Here is a 20,695-nt window from a genome sequence, read left to right on the forward strand (position 1 = left end):
GTTTTTGCTCCTTGAAATGAAATGATTAGTTTCTTATGTGATCTGCATAGGCTCTGCCCACACCAAGCACTAACATTTTAGCTCTTTGACAAAGATATGGAAAGAAACGAAAAATTTAGTCAATCGATGACTGTTTGATTCTGCATAGGCAAACAGCCAGGAGATAGATGAAATATTTCCAGTTTTTAATTCACTATGAGTAAGACACTGTACCATTAAAAGAATTTGAATGATTTAATTTTCTGAAATTTTTACTGCTTTCACACAGCAAACATCATACCAAATAAGCAACTCAAATCCCCAATACATTCTGCCACTAGTTCTGATTTAAAAGATTAACATGAAATATATTCTAAGTCAAGCCTGCTAATATCATTTTTCAAGACAGAGGGAGATTAAAGAAATTAAAGGATATATAACAAGTTTCAGATATTTAAATTGTCAACAATCATAGTCTAGTCTCTGGCATAGGAAAAGAACACAAAATCTTCTCTCCTACTCTCTCCTCCAACTGGGAAGATATTTACGTAGGGAATAAAAAGGTGTCTCTGAGCTTTTATGAACGTTTATGAGTCTGCCCAGAAACAATTCAATAACTGTCACTTTTCTTCACAAAGTTTGATAAATATCAGTCTCCCTTAGATATGTAAAGTCATCTGTAAAGATAAAAATCATTAGCAAAGAGCAAAAGTCCTATAAATATTGTAGGACAGAAAGATAAGAAATTGAGATAAATATTCTGAATACCAGGATTGTACCTTTTTTTTTTTAAGATTTTTCTAAAAACCACATGAGGGCTTCCCTGGTGGCACAGTGGTTAAGAATCCGCCTGCCAATACAGGGGGCACAGGTTCGAGCCCTGGTCCAGGAAGATCCCACATGCCGCAGAGCAACTAAGCCCGTGCGCCACAACTACTGAGACTGTGCTCTAGAGCCCGCAAGCCACAACTACTGGGCCCCGTGCCACAACTACTGAAGCCCACATGCTTAGAGCCCGTGCTCCGCAACAAGAGAAGCCACCACAATGAGAAGCCCGTGCACGGCAACGAAGACCCAATGCAGCCATAAATAAATAAATAAATATTAAAAAAAATTAAAACCACATGAGTTCTGCTTCTCTCCTTCAGTAAAATTATATGGATTAAGGATACAATTTGTTATCAGAAACATTACCAAAAATAGGGAGTACAAGTAGTAAATACCTCAGTTGTGACAAAATAAAGAGAGCTCAAATAAAAAACTATTGTAATAATTAGTGTCAAATGTACAAGGAAATAAGTAATATCCAACTGAGAGGTTCAGTCAGAGGAAAGCATAAAGTGAGAGAAAGAAGCACAGGCTGTTCTCACGGAGAAAAGGAGGGAGCACCAGCTGAAACTGAGTTAGTGGCCAATGGAGAGGGAAAGGGGAGAAGGTAGATCCTGGAAAAACAGAGCACCCGTTTCTCTGTTTACACCAGCTCCCTAAGAGAAGCCATAATCAGGTCAGGGCCAACGTTTCTTCCCCAGGGAAGCAGACACCTCTGAAAAGGAACCTCTAGACAATTTCCTTTCTGATCCTAACTTACATATAAGGCTCTCTAGGGTCTAGAAGCTCCTGAAAACCCTGACGACACTAGAGTCTAACACTACTGTTAAAGCATCCAAGTGGGTGAGGACAGTCCTCCACTCCCACCCACACCCTGAGAAAATTAGTCCAAACACATAGTTCAAAATCCACAGTTCTGTGATTAAATCTGATGACCACTTGTTGCTACTTCTATTAAACTTCTAATTATATTACATCTTGTACTACTCTAATCTATGTGTGCCTTGTACATGTTTATCAGTTCGTGTTATTTCCTGCTTAAAGCCCTCCAATAACTTACCATTGTACCTAAAATTCAGATTTCATACCCTGGCTTACATCACCTGGCCATCTATCTCTGTCTTCACCTCATACCACTCTCTACCTCACCCTCTGTGCTCCAGCTACACCAGTCTTTCAGTTTCTCAGACACATCAAGTTTGTCCTTGCTCTAGAGCCTTTGCACAGGCTCAGCTCATAATGCTCTAAGTCCTATGCGTCCATGGCTGGCTCCTTCTTGTCATTAAGAGTTCAGCTTATATGTCACCCCCGCAGAGAGCTCTTCCCTAAAGTCACCACCTCAACTACCGACTCAGTCACAATACATTTCTCTACTTCAGTTCTCTGCATAATAATTGTCACCATTTGATAGATCTTTGTTTATATATGCATCTATTTAATTTTCCGTATCAATCTATTAGATGTACTTCCATAAAAGAACAGGTATTTCATCTGTTTTGTTCATGGCAATTAGGATAAATCTGTTCCAAATGTCAAGACAAGACGAAACTACAGATGTTTTCATATTATTAATTTCATATGGTGCAAGCTAATATATTTCCAGCACCTACAACACTACCTGACACATAGCAGGCACTAATAAAAATTATTGGAATGAATGAATATCATAGAAATCTGTGTACATGCTTATTTCCATTAGGGTAGGGCAGTTACCTCACACAGATTAGGTACATTTTGACTCTATTAATGAAATGATTAAGTAGAGCAAAGAAAATGATTCAAATAAAATTATAAAAGTAAAATGTCCAAATAAAATTAAATTCTAAATTAGCATACTCAAAATTTGTTAAATTACATTTTTATAGCCCTTTTACTTTAAAAATGGAAACTTTATAAATGCCAATGTGTCCAAAATTCACAATTTAAAAATACATATTCACTAAAAACAAGTCCAAAGCAATTACCTTTCTCAGATTATATTCAGTCGTAAATAGTCACTTGTGTATCTCCTTAGCGTTCAGGCACTGACCTAGAACAGTTTTGTATCCAGGGACTAATGATCACCGTATAATATTTTAAATATTACGTGCAAAAACAAGGTGAGAACATTATTTGTTTACCTGTTTTAATATGAAGAGGAGGAAGAACATTCACATTGTGAGGTGGCAAAATGCAAAGCAGCTGATTGGTGAAATAGGAAGCCATGAAGCGAGCCATGGACTGGATAACCCTCACCGCCGCTTCAGGATGAACATTTCCAGTCACTCCAAACTCACAATGAGACTTCTCAGGAACTGCAGGATACACCAAATGACCAAAGGAGATTCTGATCAAACTATCAAAAGTAGTAATATTTAAGTTCCCAACATTATGCAAGAAGAAAATTATAATTACAACTTTTTTCTGAGATGAACACCCATGGCCTACACAAGTTAATTTATAATAGCTATCTACACTTCTTGAAGAAAACAGAACAAAAATAATTAGCTCATAATTATGAGCACATACACTTGGAACTCTTTTAACCTCAAGCTACTAGTTTTACCTAAAAACATGGAAGGATCTATACAAACAATCCAGCCATAATGGACTTGCAAGTTAACATTTCATTATTTATTTTCCCTTCTTTCTTCCCTTTCTAATTTTCTTTCTTTAATGAAAGGAGGCAGGGTTTACTACAAAGATAATCTGAAAAGCACCAGAGCAGTGATTCTTCATGCTTTTTTCTGTACCATTAGGTCTGGATATTATGATATACTTCCATTAGTAAGAGTAAGTCCTTACCATAAGATTCTTCTGGGAGGTATGGACAAAAGGAACACGTGGAGTGGAGGGAGAAGGCAGGGGAGGGAGAGAGTTACATCACTATTTCTAGGGTGATTCTGATATAAACTAGTAGGAGCAAACATGTGTCATCCCTATTTGAAAATCAAAACTCAATAATATAAATTGGCATTCAGATATATGTAAATAAACAGTTAAAACTATTAAACACAGATAAATACTAAGTTAACATAAGTTTTTATAAAATGTATGGCCCCAACAATGGCAAAGTATCTTTCTTTCTCAGAAGTCACTTGGGGGGAATTCCCTGGTGGGCCAATGGTTAGGACTCTGTGCTTCCATTGCAGGGGTCCCGGGTTTCATCCCTGGTTGTGAGAACTAAGATCCCACAAGTCACGTGGCACAGCCAAAAGAAAAAAAAGAAAGGAAGTCACTTGGTAGGTATTCACAATAATATTAAGTTCTATATGTGTATGGCCATTTCTATCTTGTCACTTCTTGGAAGCTTGTGCCTGGTTTCCTCCGGACTTCACCCCATGCTCCTTTTCCCTTTGCTGATTTTGCTTTGTATCCTTTCATTGTAATGAATCATAGGTGTGAGTACAACTATATACTAGGCCCTGTGAGTCCTCCCTGTGAATCCCCTGAACGTGGGAGTAGTCTTGGGGACTCCTGACCCAGTAGGGATATGATTAATATACTCTAAACAATTGTCATTAAAAATTAAAACAAATACATTACAATAGGTTCAACTTATCTTGAAATTTATTATCATGTCATGACAAGACTACTGAAAAAAAAAAAGGAATATCAGTCAGTTAAAAAGTCACACATTAAAAAAAAAAAAAAGTCACACATAAAAGTCTTCCACTCATACACAGCTACCAGTCCTTTTGGAGGGCAATTTGACACCAGGCGTCAGAAGTCTTAAAACCATGGATTCTCTTTGATCCTGTAACCTCATTTCTCAAAATTTAACCTAGAGATACTATTAGTAATGTTCACAAAAATTTATGTACACTACAGCATTATTTAAAATATCAATAGTAAATAGGTGGCACCAATCTAAAATGTGCAATAATGAGGAAAAGGCTTAATAGGTTTTTAAAAAGAATATTATTTACATTGGAAAATATCCATCATAATATTAAGTTTAAAAGATTATAAAACAGAATATACATATATAAATGTATATAGACAAAAAATGGTAGATTAAGTGATTTTATTTTCTTCTTTAAACCTTTCCATATTTCAAAATTGTCTAAAATGAACTTGTACTACTTCTGTAATGAACACAAAAATTTAAAAAGACAAATATCACCAAAAGTAAGAAATCTATAAACAGTGGCTGCATATGACATCACTTATATGTGGAATCTAAAAAGTTGATACAAATGAACTTATTTACAAAACAGAAACAGACTCACAGACATCGAAAACAAACTTATGGTTACCAAACGGGAAAAGTGAGGGGGAGGGATAAATTAGGAGGTTGGGATTAACAGATACACACTACTATATAAAAACTAGATAATCAAGAAGGACCTACTGTATAGCTCAGGGAGTTCTACTCAGTATTCTGTAATACCTACGTGGGAAAAGAATCTGAAAAAAAATGGATATACGTATAACTGAACCACTTTGCTGTATACCTGAAACTAACACAACATTGTAAATCAGCTATACCCCAGTATAAAATAAAAATTAAATTTAAAAAAAATGCAAAGAAAATATGAATACCAGAATAAAAATGTCATGGTACTCTACCATCTATCTCACCTCAAAAAAAACAAAACAAGGGGCTTCCCTGGTGGTGCAGTGGTTGGGAATCCGCCTACCAATGCAGGGGATGCGGGTTCATGCCCCGGTCCGGGAAGATCCCACATGCCGCAGAGCGGCTGGGCCCATGAGCCATGGCCACTGAGCCTGCACGTCCGGAGCCTGTGCTCCGCAACGGGAGAGGTCACAACAGTGGGAGGCCTGCGTACCACAAAACAACAACAACAAAAAAAAAAAAAAAACAGTGGCTGAAGCCAAAGAAACCAACACTGTTCTGATAAACTAGTGAAAATCAAAGAAAGGGTTTTACGTAAGAGATGGGCCCCACTTCTCAAACTATTTTTAGAAGGCTTTGTAAACTAACTTCTTTTGATCACTATTTTCCATCAGTAAAATGATGTTCTAAACAAATAATCAGTTATTAGAAAAAAACCAAAACAAACTCTATTAGAGTCATGAACTCCATTTAGAAAGTTCTGATATATTGAGCCGTTCTGACACATTCATACGCATAGTATACATCTAATGGTCTACGACCGTATAACTATCATTATAACTATATTATGTGTTCATTCATATATATCTTTTACTCTGGTTACTGCTTAATTTAAATACACCTCTTTTAAAAAGGACAATCTAAATATTCTGCAGCCTATTAAGCAATTTTAAAAAGATTCAGAATACCTCAGAAAGAGATTTTCATCACTTTACTAAACAACCTTAAGCAACCATTAAAGAAAATATAAACATATCAAGGAAAAGTACTTGGGTACCTGATATTATGTCTAACAAATAGGGCTGTGATACAACAATTGTATCAGTTCAGCAGGCAATTACTGCTAAGCCTAGAGACCCAAAGATTAAAAACAAACAAAAACATGATCCTTGCTACTGAGAAGCTGACAGTCCAAAATTTACCACAATAGGGCAGAGCAACCAACTTTTATGTATAAGCAATTTCATACCTACACTTATAAATACAAAGTATTAACATTAAACAAACTGATTTTTGAAAAGCATACCTGAACAATCTTCATCTTCTTTTACAGGTAGGTGGGACCATATCAGTATTTCTCTTACTAGCTGATCACATAATCCTTGGGCATCATTTAAATTATAGTTATAGAGGTGGCAGTACAAAAGGGAAAGATAATAGCGTATCTGAAGAAAACATATCCTTCTTCCTCCTTAAACAGGGAAGAATTACATTTACATTAAAAACATGTTAGCTAGGTAATGTTCTTGATCTGGGTGCTGGGTAGACAGGAATGTTCAGTTTATAAAAATTCATCAAGCTGTACATTCATGTTATGTGAACTTTTCTGTACCTACATTCATGTTATGTGAACTTTTCTGTACCTGTTTTTCAGTTTCTTGCTAGATGTGGCCATGTGAAAATATGACAAGTTCTGAACCAAGAGATAATATTGTATAGAACTGCTAGAAAAGCTGCTTAAAGAGAGGTAACTCAACTAGGAGGTACACCCTTTTCTTGCCCTTCCTGCCTTCCTCCTTTCTGTTAACTAGATTATGTACATGATGCCTGAGACTTCAGCACCCATCTTAACTCATGTAATGGCCTTAAGACTGGAAGCAACGCACTAAGGACGACGGTGTAGAAAAACTAAAGGAGCATGAGTCCTTGATGAGACCACAGAAACACCGAATCAGCCCCAGACTATCAACTTCTGGCCTCATTTCCTAAGAAAGAGAAATAAACTTCTTTCTTGTTAAAGCCAGTTACTTTCAGTCTCCATTACAAGAAACCATACCAAATGGATACAGTTAGAAAAGAAATTAAATGAAAAGGTCTGCAATGAGACTCACTATGAAAACTTTTCTTCATGAGAACTTATCACCTTGAATGTCACTCTTCTTCATCCAGTTGGACAATCCCCAAATCTGAGAACTACATTAGACTTCTCTACTCAAGTCCAATTGATCAAACCTCTTAAATATCTGACAAATGTGACTTCTGTCCTCCAGTACTCTTGACGTTGCTTTGGTTCAAGACCTCCTCAACTAACTGTCTTGCTTCTAGGTAAAACCCACATCTCTACACCACATTCCTACAAATGGCCCTCCATAATGTACTGAAGTGATCTTTCCAAATGGCCTATATTTATTTGAAAAGTTCTTTTTCTTACATAAAGTATCTTAACTGACCCCACTGTCTTCAGGATAAAATCTTAATCCCATGGCACTGCAGAATATCTTCCTTTATCATCTGTTCTCTACCTCTCACTTTAGCACTCACCACGCTATCCTCAATATTACACACATATTTCAAATAATCTGGTCCTGTTAAAACTACCTGCACGTTTACCAAACTGCCATGGTTTCCCATGCCTTTTTGCTTTAGGAATGCTATATCCTTTGTTAAACCATTCCCACTCATTCAATTGGACAATTTTCACTCAATTTTAAATGTCAGCTCCTCCAGGTTTTCCCCAGACTGATGTTTGCACTCCAGCTCAGACTGTGTGCTTTCCCAGCACCTACCATAAAACATAATTAGAAACATGCTAGTTGTTTATGTGATCTCTCCTCCAGATTGTGGGCAACTTTAGGGTAAACTTGTTTATTTCAGTTATTCCTATTGCCTAATACACATAGCAGGCCCTCAATAAATACCAGTTAAGTAGATAAATTAATGAAACATACAAAGCCACATCAGTCAGAAAATAAATTTAATAATTGGCCAAACCTGACCAGGTAGTAGTTGCAGTCAAGGATAGCTCCAAGGTCAGTACCTGAGAACCTGTCATCTTACTCATACCCTCAGCCCTATATCATAAAAGCTATCACCAGTTTCTAGAATCCACACCCCTAGATTCTCATCAAAACCTCGATGCAGGAAACCTTCCCTGTTGGTCCAGTGGTTAAGAAACCGCCTTCCAATGCAGCAGACATAGGTTCAATCCCTGGTCGGGGAACTAAGATCCCACATGTCACGGGGCAACTAAGCCTGCACACCACAACTTCTGAGCCTGCGAAACGCAACTACTGAGCCCATACGCTCAAGAGCCTGAGTGCCACAACTAGAGAGAAGCCCGTGTGCTGCAATGAAGATCCTGCGCGCCGCAACCAAAACCCAATGCAGCCAAATAAATAAATATTAAAAAAAAAACTCCATGTAGCCCGTAAGTCTAACTCACAAGAAATTCTTTTTTTTTTTAATTTTTTAATCTTATTTTATTTTTGGCTGCGTTGGGTCTTGGTTGCTGCACGCCGTCTTTCTCTAGTTGCAGTGAGCGGGGGCTGTTCTTCATTGCAGTACATGGACTTCTCTTTGTTGCAGAGAACGGGCTCTAGGGGTGCAGGCTTCTGTAGTTGTAGCACGCAGGCTCGGTAGTTGTGGCATGTGGGTCCAGTTGCCCCATGGTATGTGGGATCTTCTCAGACCAGGGCTCGAACCCGTGTCCCCTGCACTGGCAGGCGGATTCTTAACCACTGCGGTACCAGGGAGGTCCCACAGGAAATTCTTAAAGTTGAATTACTTAAGGGCAGAGAGCCTTAGATCCATGTTTCTATAAGTCTGTAATAAAGTGACAAATTATCTGACCCATAGTTTCTCATTTAGATACTTGCAGTGCACTAAATGACAAAATATATATTTTTTAAATTTGGGATTAAGTCTCATTTTTTTCCCTATCAACAATCAATCACAGGTTCCATCACTAATCAAAAAAAGGACAGAGGAGCCTTATCTATGGATAACAGAAAAAATTCTTGGTGCTACAATTTCCAAGACTAAGAATAATTTTAAATAACTATTTCTGACAGTAAAGGTACCTACAATATGTATTCGATTTGAGCATTAAGAAATGGTGAGCACTCAGAAATCTGAAATAATTCTGAAGCTCAACAGCATGCTAAAATATGGTCCTACCAATATTATGGCAAATATTATTTTTTAACACTCCCCTACCTTTCTCTTGGGTTTCTTGAAGAGCTTTCTTCCATAGTTGAACAGACTTTTCATATGATCCTAATAGGAAACACTCTTCCCCTACAAAGTTTTTAACCAAAAATTAGTGCTGGTTAATTAAATTCCTTTATAAACATGTACTTGTTTTAAAATTTAGTGGATACAACTCCACCAGAAATTATTTTGAAAAGCAAATAATTGCAACCAATTAATAAAATCAAAGTCCAACTAACTATATCACTTATTCCTGGAGTTAGAAATTGTTTATAAGATACTGACCATTGATAGATTTAAGTTCTAAGGTCTGGTTCAAGAGAACTCCAGCAGTCTGCAATTTAGCCTGTATATGACATAACAGGGACTTGACAGTAGATGCTTCATGTGTCATCTTTTCAGTTAACTGTATGTCATCTTCAGGAACTCTTTGACTTAATTGTGTTTGATACCATAAAGTTTTTCTGTACAATACTCTCCAGAGAACAATCAATCTGCACACAAAATTAGGTAATCATAAGAATCAAATTTCAGACTAGGGATAAGAATGAGTACAGCCTCCTCATTAGCCTTTTTATTTCTGCATGTATTCTTCACTGGGGTAATAACATGTATACAAACTGATCAGATTTAAATATAGCACAAAGTCCGCTGATCAAAAAATGCGTATTTTTAAAACTTTCATAAATGCTTTATGTACCTGTGGTCATTTTTCTATAGTGCTTATCTAAACCAAAATCCTTCAACAGTATCATGGATGCCCAAGACTAATAAAATATATGTGTTGAATAATATCTGGCATAAATTCTATAACATAAAATCTATAATGCTGAGTGCTAATGGGTACAAGGTTTCTTTTGAGGGTGATAAAAATATTCTGGAATTTGTGCTAATAGTTCTACAAGCCTGTGACTATACTAAAGATCACTGAATTGTACACTTTAAAATGGAGAATTTTACAGTATGGGAATTATATCTCAATTTTGAAAAATCTATAAAGCTGATGGTCTCCTAATATTAAAGTCATTATACCTGTGTCCTGGCTGTTGAACAAAGTTTAATACTTGAGGACGAATCTTGAAAGACGAATTCCAAGACCAGTTTTTCCCAGCACCACTATCTTGAAACATTTGAAAAATGGGTACCACCAATGAGTCTTGCTTTGCTGTTCTACTTCCATCAGTTGATGCTGAAATAACTTCTGGTTGAAGACTGTATACGCCATTTAAATGATCAGCTACCATTCTGAGTAAATGAAAACAGGCTAAAAGCTTCTTTGAGAATAACTGATTCTGTTGTTGCTGTGTCAGCAAAAGCTTTATAGTATTTGAGGTCAGCTTTACCAAATGTCCTACATCTTGTCTGTATCTCATATCCCAGTACTGGATTGATAAACACTGATGAAAAAGTTGAAAGATACAAAGTACCCATGCATTATGTCTTGGGCTCTTGCTTAAAAAAAGATCAAGTTTGGGGAAAGGACATTTTATAAATTGAAGAATGTACAAAAAATGAGTGATACAAACTACTGTGTAATTTAACATTAAATTTTTTTCTGTCACATTTTTTGAAATTCCTATAGTCCATGCTGCAAGGAGATTTTTCTGGACAGAATGCAGTTCTGTAACAGTTTTATCTGTCTCCTCAGTATTATCTTTTGCATGTATGGTATCAAACATAGATGCAAATTCCAGTCTTCCTTCTTTGGCACTACTAAACAATAGATCATTCTTTTGGTTCCAAAAAGAAAATAAGTTGTTTGGAAAATGTTCGCCTTCATTAGTTTCTTCAGCTTCAAAACCCTAAAACATGAGTGAAAAAAATTATACTTAATATCATTTGATTCCTTACAAGTAGAATCACTTTAGTGCTCTCAAATTTCTCTTCCCTTTAATGAAAGAAAAAGAAAATATGTTTCTTGGAATAAAGTCAATACGTAACTGTTCAAAGTAAATAAAACATTGTTACTAAGTACCTGCAAATCTGCTGTTTTTTCATTTAACTTCATTGTTTCTTCTGCCTGCAAGAATCTGGGAACAGTAGAATCAGCTAAATTTTCATTTCCGTGGTGTTTTAACAAGCTAGATCTTAGGGAATCCAGTGATTGCAAGTTCAGCCCTTGGCCTTTTGGCTATAGAAGAAAAAAGATTTCCAGAGCAAAATTTTGTCGATAATTGTACTACAAACAGTTAAAACATCTACAGATAACTGTATACAATCCAAGGCTGTGAGTACAGTTTTAAATTTGAAAGAACTAAGAAGTCAACTTTTACTAATGGTACCAAAAAGCACTATACCTTAGACAATATCAAACTTTGGTATGTTTTCTCAAGCCTCTGTGTTGAATCAAGTAGAAGGGATCTCATGAGCACTGATGGAGACAGATTATCAAGAAATCGAAGGGTTGTGACCATGTATCCATCAGAAATAATGAGGTAGGGTAACCGTGAATGTGCTTTTATAGAAAATCTCTGTCTCATAGGGTCACTATCAGAAGCTGATGAATCTACAGAATTATCTGAATCTTGAAGTGTAAACTGCTGTGGTCTAGCAAACAAACACCAAAATTCAAGAATTAGTAAGAGAAAAATCTTAAAGGAAACAATTATGCTATTCCAAAGAAAAAACAATTAAAAGTTCCAGAATGATGAAAATGCAAGCAAATTAAATGCAAAAATATTAAATGTGCATATATCTATGAGGAAAACATAAGTGATTAAATAATACAGAGGTTTATGTGTTTTTTTAAAATTTTCCCAGCATTGTGGCACTTACTCTGTCTTGTTTTTAACCTAGTTTTATACAACCTTTTCCAGAAAATAATTGAGGCAGTTCATTTTTACTATTGAAGAGTTAGTTACCTTTCCTTCTTACTATCTATTTAAATATACTTATAAGAATATAATTAGGAGCTATAAGTGTATTTATTAAGGAGGAGAAAGAAAAGAAACAGAGGACATCTGGAGAGGATGGTGATAAGTATAATTTTATCAGCTTAAGATTAAATCTGACTGAGTTTCCACATAAGTGTAGTTATTTATTGTTATGGTGGTGATTACTTAATATCACTGATTATTAACTTTGGAGCTTTATAACTATAAAGAGAATAGCAAAAATATAATTTTTTTTCTGGTTAGGAAACGAATCAAATATAGATTTTATTAGCCAAATGATCCACAACAGAAGATTGGTTTCAGAATGTACATGCTGTGAAATTTATAAAACCATTAAAAAGTGACTCCATGGGGCTTCCCTGGTGGCGCAGTGGTTGAGAGTCCGCCTGCCGATGCAGCGGACATGGGTTTGTGCCCCGGTCCGGGAAGGTCCCACATGCCACGGAGTGGCTAGGTCCGTGGGCCATGGCCGCTGAGCCTGCGCTCAGCAACGGGAGAGGCCACAACAGTGAGAGGCCCGCATAACGCAAAAAAAAAAAAAAAAAAAAAAAAAAAATATTGTTATAAATGTTATATAAAATTTTTAAATTTAGAGGACAACACACTAAAATGCTAAAATTGTTATCTCTGAGGAATAGGATTACAAGTCTCACTTTCTACATTATTTAGTTTTGTAACATTTGATTTTTAAGTTTTTTTAAAACAATGAATATGTATTACTTTTGTAATCAAAAAAAGCAATCCATTTTGAAAGGCCCTAAATACTAATTTTAAAGGAAAATGTGAGGAAATTTAAGTCAATTATGAATCAGACCATAAGAAATAAGGAAAAACACTTTCACTGCACAAAGTGACAAGTTTTTCCATCAGAATTTTCTATTGCTAAAAATTAAGCAAAACTTTTTGCTAAATATAATCAAGGACACATCCCTCCTCAGTTTCTTTTCTATACAGCAAAGGGAATGGATTAATTTCAAAGACCTTTTCCAATGCTTCTGATTTGTAAATAGGTGTCTAGCCATATATAATAATATCAACATCAATAACAGCAAATATTTACTGAGCACTTATTTTATGCCAGAACTGTGTTAAAGCAATTTATAATTTATTTATTATCTACTTCATTCCCTCAACTCTAAGAGATTATTACTGTCATCTTCATTTCACAGTAAAAGAAACAGAGTCTTAAGAATAACTTACCCAAAGTCACACAACTAGTAAGTAGAAGAAGCAAGGTTTGACTCTTGTTCTGACTCCAAAGCCAAAATGCTTCATGATCTCACAATTAAAAATTAAAATATGGCTAAATTCTAAAGTCTACTACCCATTTCCAACAACTTTTCTCCTTTTTCCCTCTGGGAGAAAAGTAGATACATATGCCAAGTTAATTTTTATCTAAGTGCTCTGCTTTTGAAACAATAAAAGATATATCACAGTTCTATTAATTTTTATATCAAAGAAGTTACTTTTTTTAGTGCTACTGCATATTTAAATAACATATACTTACATAGTCACCATGTCAAATTTTCACCAGGATTAAGCCACAAAAAGAAACAGAAGAAAACTATAAATAAGAAGCGGATATTGAGATGACAGACTCAAAGAAAGAATAAGACAATTTGAAAGATGAAATTATATTAAAAAAATACACAGCAAAGTAATACCAAAAGAGAAAAACTTCTGTAAATAAATTAAAACAATCCAAATGTCTCACCTATATGTTATTAGTGGGTGAAGAGGAATAAATTCTGCTGGCCCAAATTCTATAGAGCAACCAAATGTAATTAACGTTAGCAATTCACCTTGGCAGGTCAATAAAACCAGGGAGCCACGTTTTAACACACAAGCCAGAAAAAGACTATCATGAGTCCAGCTGATATCACCTACCCAGTAGGACCTAGAAAAAGCAAGACAATATGTTTAGAAAGGACTCTCTACAATGTCTTTGACAATTTATAATGGCCAAGAAGGGGTGAGACGCTTCAAAAAATAAGGTCAAAAGAATGAATAGTAGGCAAACGTCACATACATTTCATGTATTTTACTTCCCAGAAAAAGAGGTAAGAAAAAAGGAGTTTGCTCATAAACATCTACTCCATACAACATACAAATTAGAAATTTACTTAGATTCATAAGCAAATCATAAGATGAAAATAAGACCTAACAAAGTAAAGTTTTTGTCACTTACATTATAATTAGAACAACTTCTAATCCTAGTAGTGTCCAAAACTAAGATCTGGTAGATTTGAAGGTCAATACCACGCCTGTCTTCTCTGCAGCCTGCCAGAGTTCCACTCAGTAGCAGACTCCCTCTTCTTAAAGCCATCTTTACTACTCCTTAACTATCTGATAATATTAATGTTTCTTTCATGGAGACAAAAAAGTAGCTCCTCCTCACGTGAATGATGGACACCCTAAGTCAAACAGACCACTGAACTGAGACTAGTAATACTTCTAGAAAGGAAACTTTGGGGAGAGAAAGAAAATAAAAAGGCAAGGCTGGATGAACCTGAAAACTTTGGAAATTCAGAGAGCAGCAGAGAAAACAATTCAGAATAGGAACTTAGGAGGATCCAAGAGGAAATTTTCCTACTCTATAATCCTCCATAGGTCCACGTGCCATCCAAAATCACCACTTATGGTACTATCCACCCGTATGCAGAGAATGCTAACTTTGTTTAAAAAGCTAGAAACACCTCAGCCTGAGTAATATAATGGTCTTCCCAACCCAGGTTTTTTCATTTCAGCCTAACTTAGCCCAGTATTTCTCTACCCAGTCATAATTCAACTCTTCCCAAGATAACATCAACTATCTAAATATCTATTTAGACACCTACTGAATTATCAGTGCCTTAAACTTATTAAACTATTAAAAAAGAAAATAAAAACACTATTTAGAAATACAAAAGAACCCTTACCTGATAAGTGTAGCTGGAACCACAGGATTCTTATTACTACATCCTTTAAGGCTACCACAGAGTGTAACAAAATTCAGTGTGTTTATAAATAATACCTGAGTTGCCTAGAAAGAAAAAAAAAAAGATTAAAAAAAACCATTAAAATTATTTTACTTATAATTCTGAAGACCTAGAGATCTATTATATTAATGAACTACCTAGTCTTTGCCAACTGGCAAGATAATACTGACCACCTATAACTTTTCTCTCTTTTATACTACATTTTAAGAATATCAGTTACCACTTTGCCCTTCTTTCTTCCTTTTCCATTATCCTCTTTTCACCTCTGAAGGCCAAATTCTGAAAATTACAGCAGCTAATGTAAATAACTTTACCAATTTACAATGTCGAGGTGGATCAGAAAACACCAATTTAAAGAATATAAAGTAATATTAAGGAAAAAAACTATACTCGGGGGGAAAAGAATCTCAAAACTGAACTAAACTCTCTCTTTTACAGGTTACTTCCAAGATAGATTATATTTACTGACCTTTGGGTCTTTCTGATTAAGAGTTACTGCCAGGGTAATGCCATCTCTTGAAAATGCAGAAATTAGAGCTCCTCTTGACTTTACTGATTCACATTTAGGAATCAGACTGCACAGAAGGCAATCTTGTTGTGCCCACTGAACATGGTATGTCAATGATCTAAGTAGTGAAATAATTGAAAACAGAAAGTATAGTAACTTTTAAATTAATATACACTTCATTACAAAAAATTAAAGGGTCCAACTAAATTCGTACATGTGCACATATATTTGGGGTCTCGTAGCAGCTGTTCACAAGTTTCATCCAGGACACAAAAGAGCAATTGCTAGTTAAACAAGGTTCATATCAGAGTTTTATTAATAATGGCATGTTCTGTAGCCAGCCCCAAAAACATCTGCATCCATTAAAAGTTTAGATACACATATTTCTACATTATTACAAACATTTTTACAGGTATTAAATAGGTGAGAAGAGAGGATTTTTAGGATAGTGACAATGTTCTATATTTGATATGAGGATGGTTACAGGCATATGTACATTTATCGAAGTCCACCTAGTTGTACATTTAAGATTTGTTCATTTTATTTTATATAAATTACACCCAAATAGAGTACTGCTAGCATAAAAAATAAAGAAAATAAACAGAAAAAAAAAAACCTCACTATTTTGCTAAATCTTAGTCACTATATGCTTTTAACGCATTCTTTCTATTTCATTGGGCTTTTTAAAATAAATAAAATTACTTTTAATTGAAAAAATACTTGAGCATTTAAAAAGTACAGTAGTAAATTCAAGTTATTTCCTTTTCAAAATTCAATTGATTTGGAACATCCCTGGTGGCACAGTGGTTAAGAATCCGCCTGCCAATGCAGGGGACATGGGTTCGAGCCGTGGTCTGGGAAGATCCCACATGCCGTGGAGCAACTAAGCCTGTGCGCCACAACTACTGAGCCTGCACTCTAGAGCCTGTGAACCACAACCACTGAGCCCACGAGCCACAACTACTGAAGTCCACACACCTAGAGCCCATGCTCCACAACAAGGGAAGAGACTGCAATGAGAAACCCATGCACTGCAACGAAGAGCAGCCCCCGCTCACTGTAACTAGAGAAAGCCCGTGTGCAGCAACAAAGACCCAATGCAGCCAAAATTAAATAAATAAATTTATTTTTAAAAAATTCAATTGAATTACTTTTCAAAGGAGTTATTTCTATAGTCTTAAGACAAGTAAGACCATAGTCTGTCTGCCTTACTTTTTATGTTTTCTTGATTCCAAGAAGGGAAATAAAATAAAAACAAGAAAAACTTTCTATAATAGACATTCAAAATGAAAAGTAAAGAAACAGAACAATACTTACAGGAAGAAAGAATTTGTAAAGCCTCAGAAGTTGATATTCACATTTCACTTACTAATCTTGTTATGTATTTATGGGCCAAAAGATAACAATGTTTTAAAAGGGATAGAGGGACCTCCCTGGCGGTCCAGTGGTTAAGACTCCATGCTTCCAATGCAGGGGTCACAGGTTCAATCCCTGATAGGGGAACTAAAGAAGAAGGAAACATTTACCTCACCTTATAGATGTGAATACATTTTCATGCCACCGAATTGCTAGAAATGTTAACTTCAGGCATTCCCCGGAATAGAAAGTAAATGAACACAAGCAGCAGTCTCCAAATAACTGTAGATAAATTTAATATACTTTAGTATATAATTAATCTGAAAATAAATCAAGAGGACCTAGAGATTGTCATACTGAGTGAAGTCAGACAAAGAAAGAGAAATATCGTACGATATAGCTTACATGCGGAATCAAAGAAAATGATACAAATGAACTTATTTACAAAACAGAAACAGACTTAGAGAACTGATTTACGGTTACCGGGGGGGGGTGGGGAGGAGGAATAGTTAGGACGTTTGGGATTCACATATACACACTGGTATGTTTAAAATAAATAACCAACAAGGAAAAAAATAGAATAAACTAACTAAACTATAAATAAAATAAACTAATCCCTGAAAGAACAGCAAAAAAAAACAACAACCAAACAAAAAAACCCCACGTTTCTCATCATAAATAAAATAAATGAAACATATCAAGAGCCTGCTCATATGTTTACTCTTAGCATGTAGCTGAACATTAAGCTAAAGACTAAGTAATTAATTTCTGAGCCACAGGCATATCTCAAATGGGAAATCAAGGTGCAGTTTACTCTCTTAAGAAAACACGGGCTTTACTCTGGCTACAACTGGAAATATTCTAATATATTTATTTTTCTCTTCTTTTACAGTTACATATTATTTATTTATTTTTAATTAATTAATTTTATTTATTTGGCTGTGTTGGGCCTTAGTTGTGGCATGCGGATCTTCATAGCAGTGTATGGGCTTTTCTCTAGTTGTGGCTCATGGACTCTAGAGAGCACAGGGTTAGTAACTGTGGCTCTCGGACTTAGCTGCCCTGCAGCATGTGGGACCAAGGATCGAACCCACGTCCCCTGCATTGGAAGGCGGATTCTTAGCCACTGGACCACCAGGGAAGTCCCTATAGTTACATATTATTTAAGTTAGGGCACAACCCATGGGGGTGGAGGAAAACGACAAAAGTTCAAAATGCAATTTCTAACAATAGTAGATTGGGTAATAAAATGTTGGTCCATACATACAAAGAGTATCATGCAGCTATTCTGAATGCTTTTAGTTAATGAACGTGTTATTTCCTGGGAATTAAATGGCTTACTTAATATCACTAATTCTAGCTTTTTAAAAATCCAACAAATATTTATTTATTTATTATTGGAATATAGTTTCTTTACACTGCTGTGTCAGCTTCTGCTGTAGAGCAAAGTGAAACAGCCACATGTATACATATATCCCTTCTTTTCTGGATTTGCTTCCCATTTAGGTCACGACAGAGCACCAAGTAGAGTTCCCTGTGCTATACAATAGGTTCTCATTAGTTATCATTTTATATTTAGAAGTGTATATATGTCAATCCCAATCTCCCAATTCATCCCACCACCCCCTTCCCCCTTGGTATCCATCGATACATTTGTTCTCCACATCTGTGTCTCTATTTCTGCTTTGTAAATAAGATCGTCTATACCATTCTTCTAGATTCCACATATATGCGTTAATATACGATATTTGCTTTTCTCTTTATTACAAAATTAGTTATATTCTAAAACTAGGGAAAAGTATAACTAGGAAGCTCTAAGTGCAAACCATTTTTAATACACATCTTTTAAAATGTGACCAAGAAATATAAAAATACCTTTTCCGTGATAATTTCACCATTACTGTGACAATTAATGATGCCTGGAGATATATAGCTATGCCATTACACACTCTGCTCAACAGCTTCCCAGATGGTGTCTGTTCTTAGAGTCTGAGATCTCCACCACTTCTATAATACCCTGCCTGATTTGGATTTTACCTCATTTTTTATAAAGACAGCATGCACTACAGCTTCTTTATCTTCAGTGGAAGGCAAATGAACTGCTTCTTCAGGTATGATCTGGGACCATTGGCCCACCAATGAAGGGCTTTTAGAAGATAAGATATTCTTGAATTCCAAATATTCCCAAAGAAATATGCATCCAGAAGGAGTTATAAGCAGAACTCTTTTCCCATTGCCAGATACATACAAGTACAGTCTCAAAGAGCTTGCTAGAAAACAACAAAAAAAAGTAATTACACCTCTGAAGTCTGAATTCCCACAAAAAAGTACAAATTTTATCTATTCTGACAATAAGGAACCTAAATGATGTTTCCATTCAGACTGTAAAACTAAGGCACTAGTAATAAACTAAAAGTACAAATTATAATAACATTTATCATGTACTCATATGTGATATTAGGAACCCACTGTTATCACAGATATGTAAGGCATGCCAGATTTTTCTTCTTCAAGATGAACCCAATTGTCACAAATAAACACCACCAAAAAAATACTTACAGATATAAGGAAAAATACATATATATACAGATATATATATTTACACAGAGATGTATTTCTTTTCTGCTATATATCAAGTTAAACCAATTTAAACAAATAAAAATCTCCCACCTACTGCAGCTTTAATCATTTCTTTAGGCTTTTCAGTTGCTTGTATAGTTTTCAAACAATCTTGATCTTTGTTCCAGAGGAAAAGCTCCCCTGTAGCAAGTACCCCAGCCAGCCAGGCGTCTGCTTCCAAAAAGGAAACGCAATATTTATAATGTAACATTTCCCTTAATATTACTCCCAAAATTATTTTTAAAAATACAGTTAATCTAGTCTTTTGAAAATATCAGTACTACTTAACCATTACTGGACGTTGTTAGGACTGTAACATCCTTCATCAAAGGCTGGAGACTGGGAATTTTCTTCTTTGTCCTTCCTGATAGCAAATTAATTTCATTTATGAATTTATCATCCAAAAGAAAAACAGCTTCATTTTCCTAAGAGAAGAAACATGTGAGAGACAGACTTAAGAGATGCCAGAAGTTAATTCAGCCTCTTACCTAAGTAAGTTATCCCAGAAAAGAAAACAAAGTGACATTTAAGAAAGATTGTATATTTGTAACCTGAAGATTTTTCATTCTATCTTAAAGTACCTCTTACTAGAATTACTAGGTAGGATGACCTAACAGTTGCACTGATATTTCTTTGGAGTTTAAAATTATAGGAGTGTCTTCCAATTCTGCTAGCCCAAACTGAGTTACCTGCTGTTATCTCATTAATCTGAACAGTAGTATGGGTAAGTTTTAAATTACCTACTTAGATTAAAATAGACATGGCTTCTCATTTCTGAAGCAGTGTCATGCTGCTCCTAGACTTCAGTTTTAGAAAACATCGAGAAAATGATCTGAGCTTACTGGAAACCTTCCAGTTGGACACCACGCTGCTTCATCACCTGTGTGGGCATTCCAAGATTCACCAGGACACGAAACTCACCAAACGTGTGCTTTTGCTCAAAAAGACCCTGTAGCTGTTAGTTTGCAGAGTGAAAGTCATGCTCATCCTCAACAACTGCAGAGAGGTCTTCTGGCTGCGCAATCTCAAAAACTGGGACTTGCAG

General features: G+C 35.5%; 1 protein-coding gene across 1 annotated transcript in view; it reads right to left on the reverse strand.

Annotated features, from left to right (window-relative positions):
- CPLANE1 (ciliogenesis and planar polarity effector complex subunit 1) overlaps window positions 1-20,695 on the reverse strand; it is a 134,145-nt gene that overhangs the window by 107,308 nt on the left and 6,142 nt on the right. The window contains exons 3-16 of the mRNA XM_024754652.1: window positions 19,940-20,075; window positions 19,702-19,821; window positions 19,069-19,301; window positions 17,207-17,313; window positions 15,637-15,793; window positions 15,108-15,211; window positions 13,904-14,086; window positions 11,593-11,842; window positions 11,271-11,426; window positions 10,328-11,097; window positions 9,581-9,789; window positions 9,302-9,382; window positions 6,393-6,557; window positions 2,928-3,101 (exon numbers count right to left, since the gene is read on the reverse strand). Of these exons, the coding sequence (XP_024610420.1) occupies window positions 2,928-3,101; window positions 6,393-6,557; window positions 9,302-9,382; window positions 9,581-9,789; window positions 10,328-11,097; window positions 11,271-11,426; window positions 11,593-11,842; window positions 13,904-14,086; window positions 15,108-15,211; window positions 15,637-15,793; window positions 17,207-17,313; window positions 19,069-19,301; window positions 19,702-19,821; window positions 19,940-20,075 (2,845 nt within the window). The remainder of the gene's footprint in view (window positions 1-2,927; window positions 3,102-6,392; window positions 6,558-9,301; window positions 9,383-9,580; window positions 9,790-10,327; window positions 11,098-11,270; window positions 11,427-11,592; window positions 11,843-13,903; window positions 14,087-15,107; window positions 15,212-15,636; window positions 15,794-17,206; window positions 17,314-19,068; window positions 19,302-19,701; window positions 19,822-19,939; window positions 20,076-20,695) is intronic.

This window comes from Neophocaena asiaeorientalis, unplaced genomic scaffold, assembly GCF_003031525.2.
Source record: "Neophocaena asiaeorientalis asiaeorientalis breed wild unplaced genomic scaffold, Neophocaena_asiaeorientalis_V1.1 scaffold229, whole genome shotgun sequence".
Taxonomy (NCBI): Eukaryota; Metazoa; Chordata; class Mammalia; order Artiodactyla; family Phocoenidae; genus Neophocaena; species Neophocaena asiaeorientalis.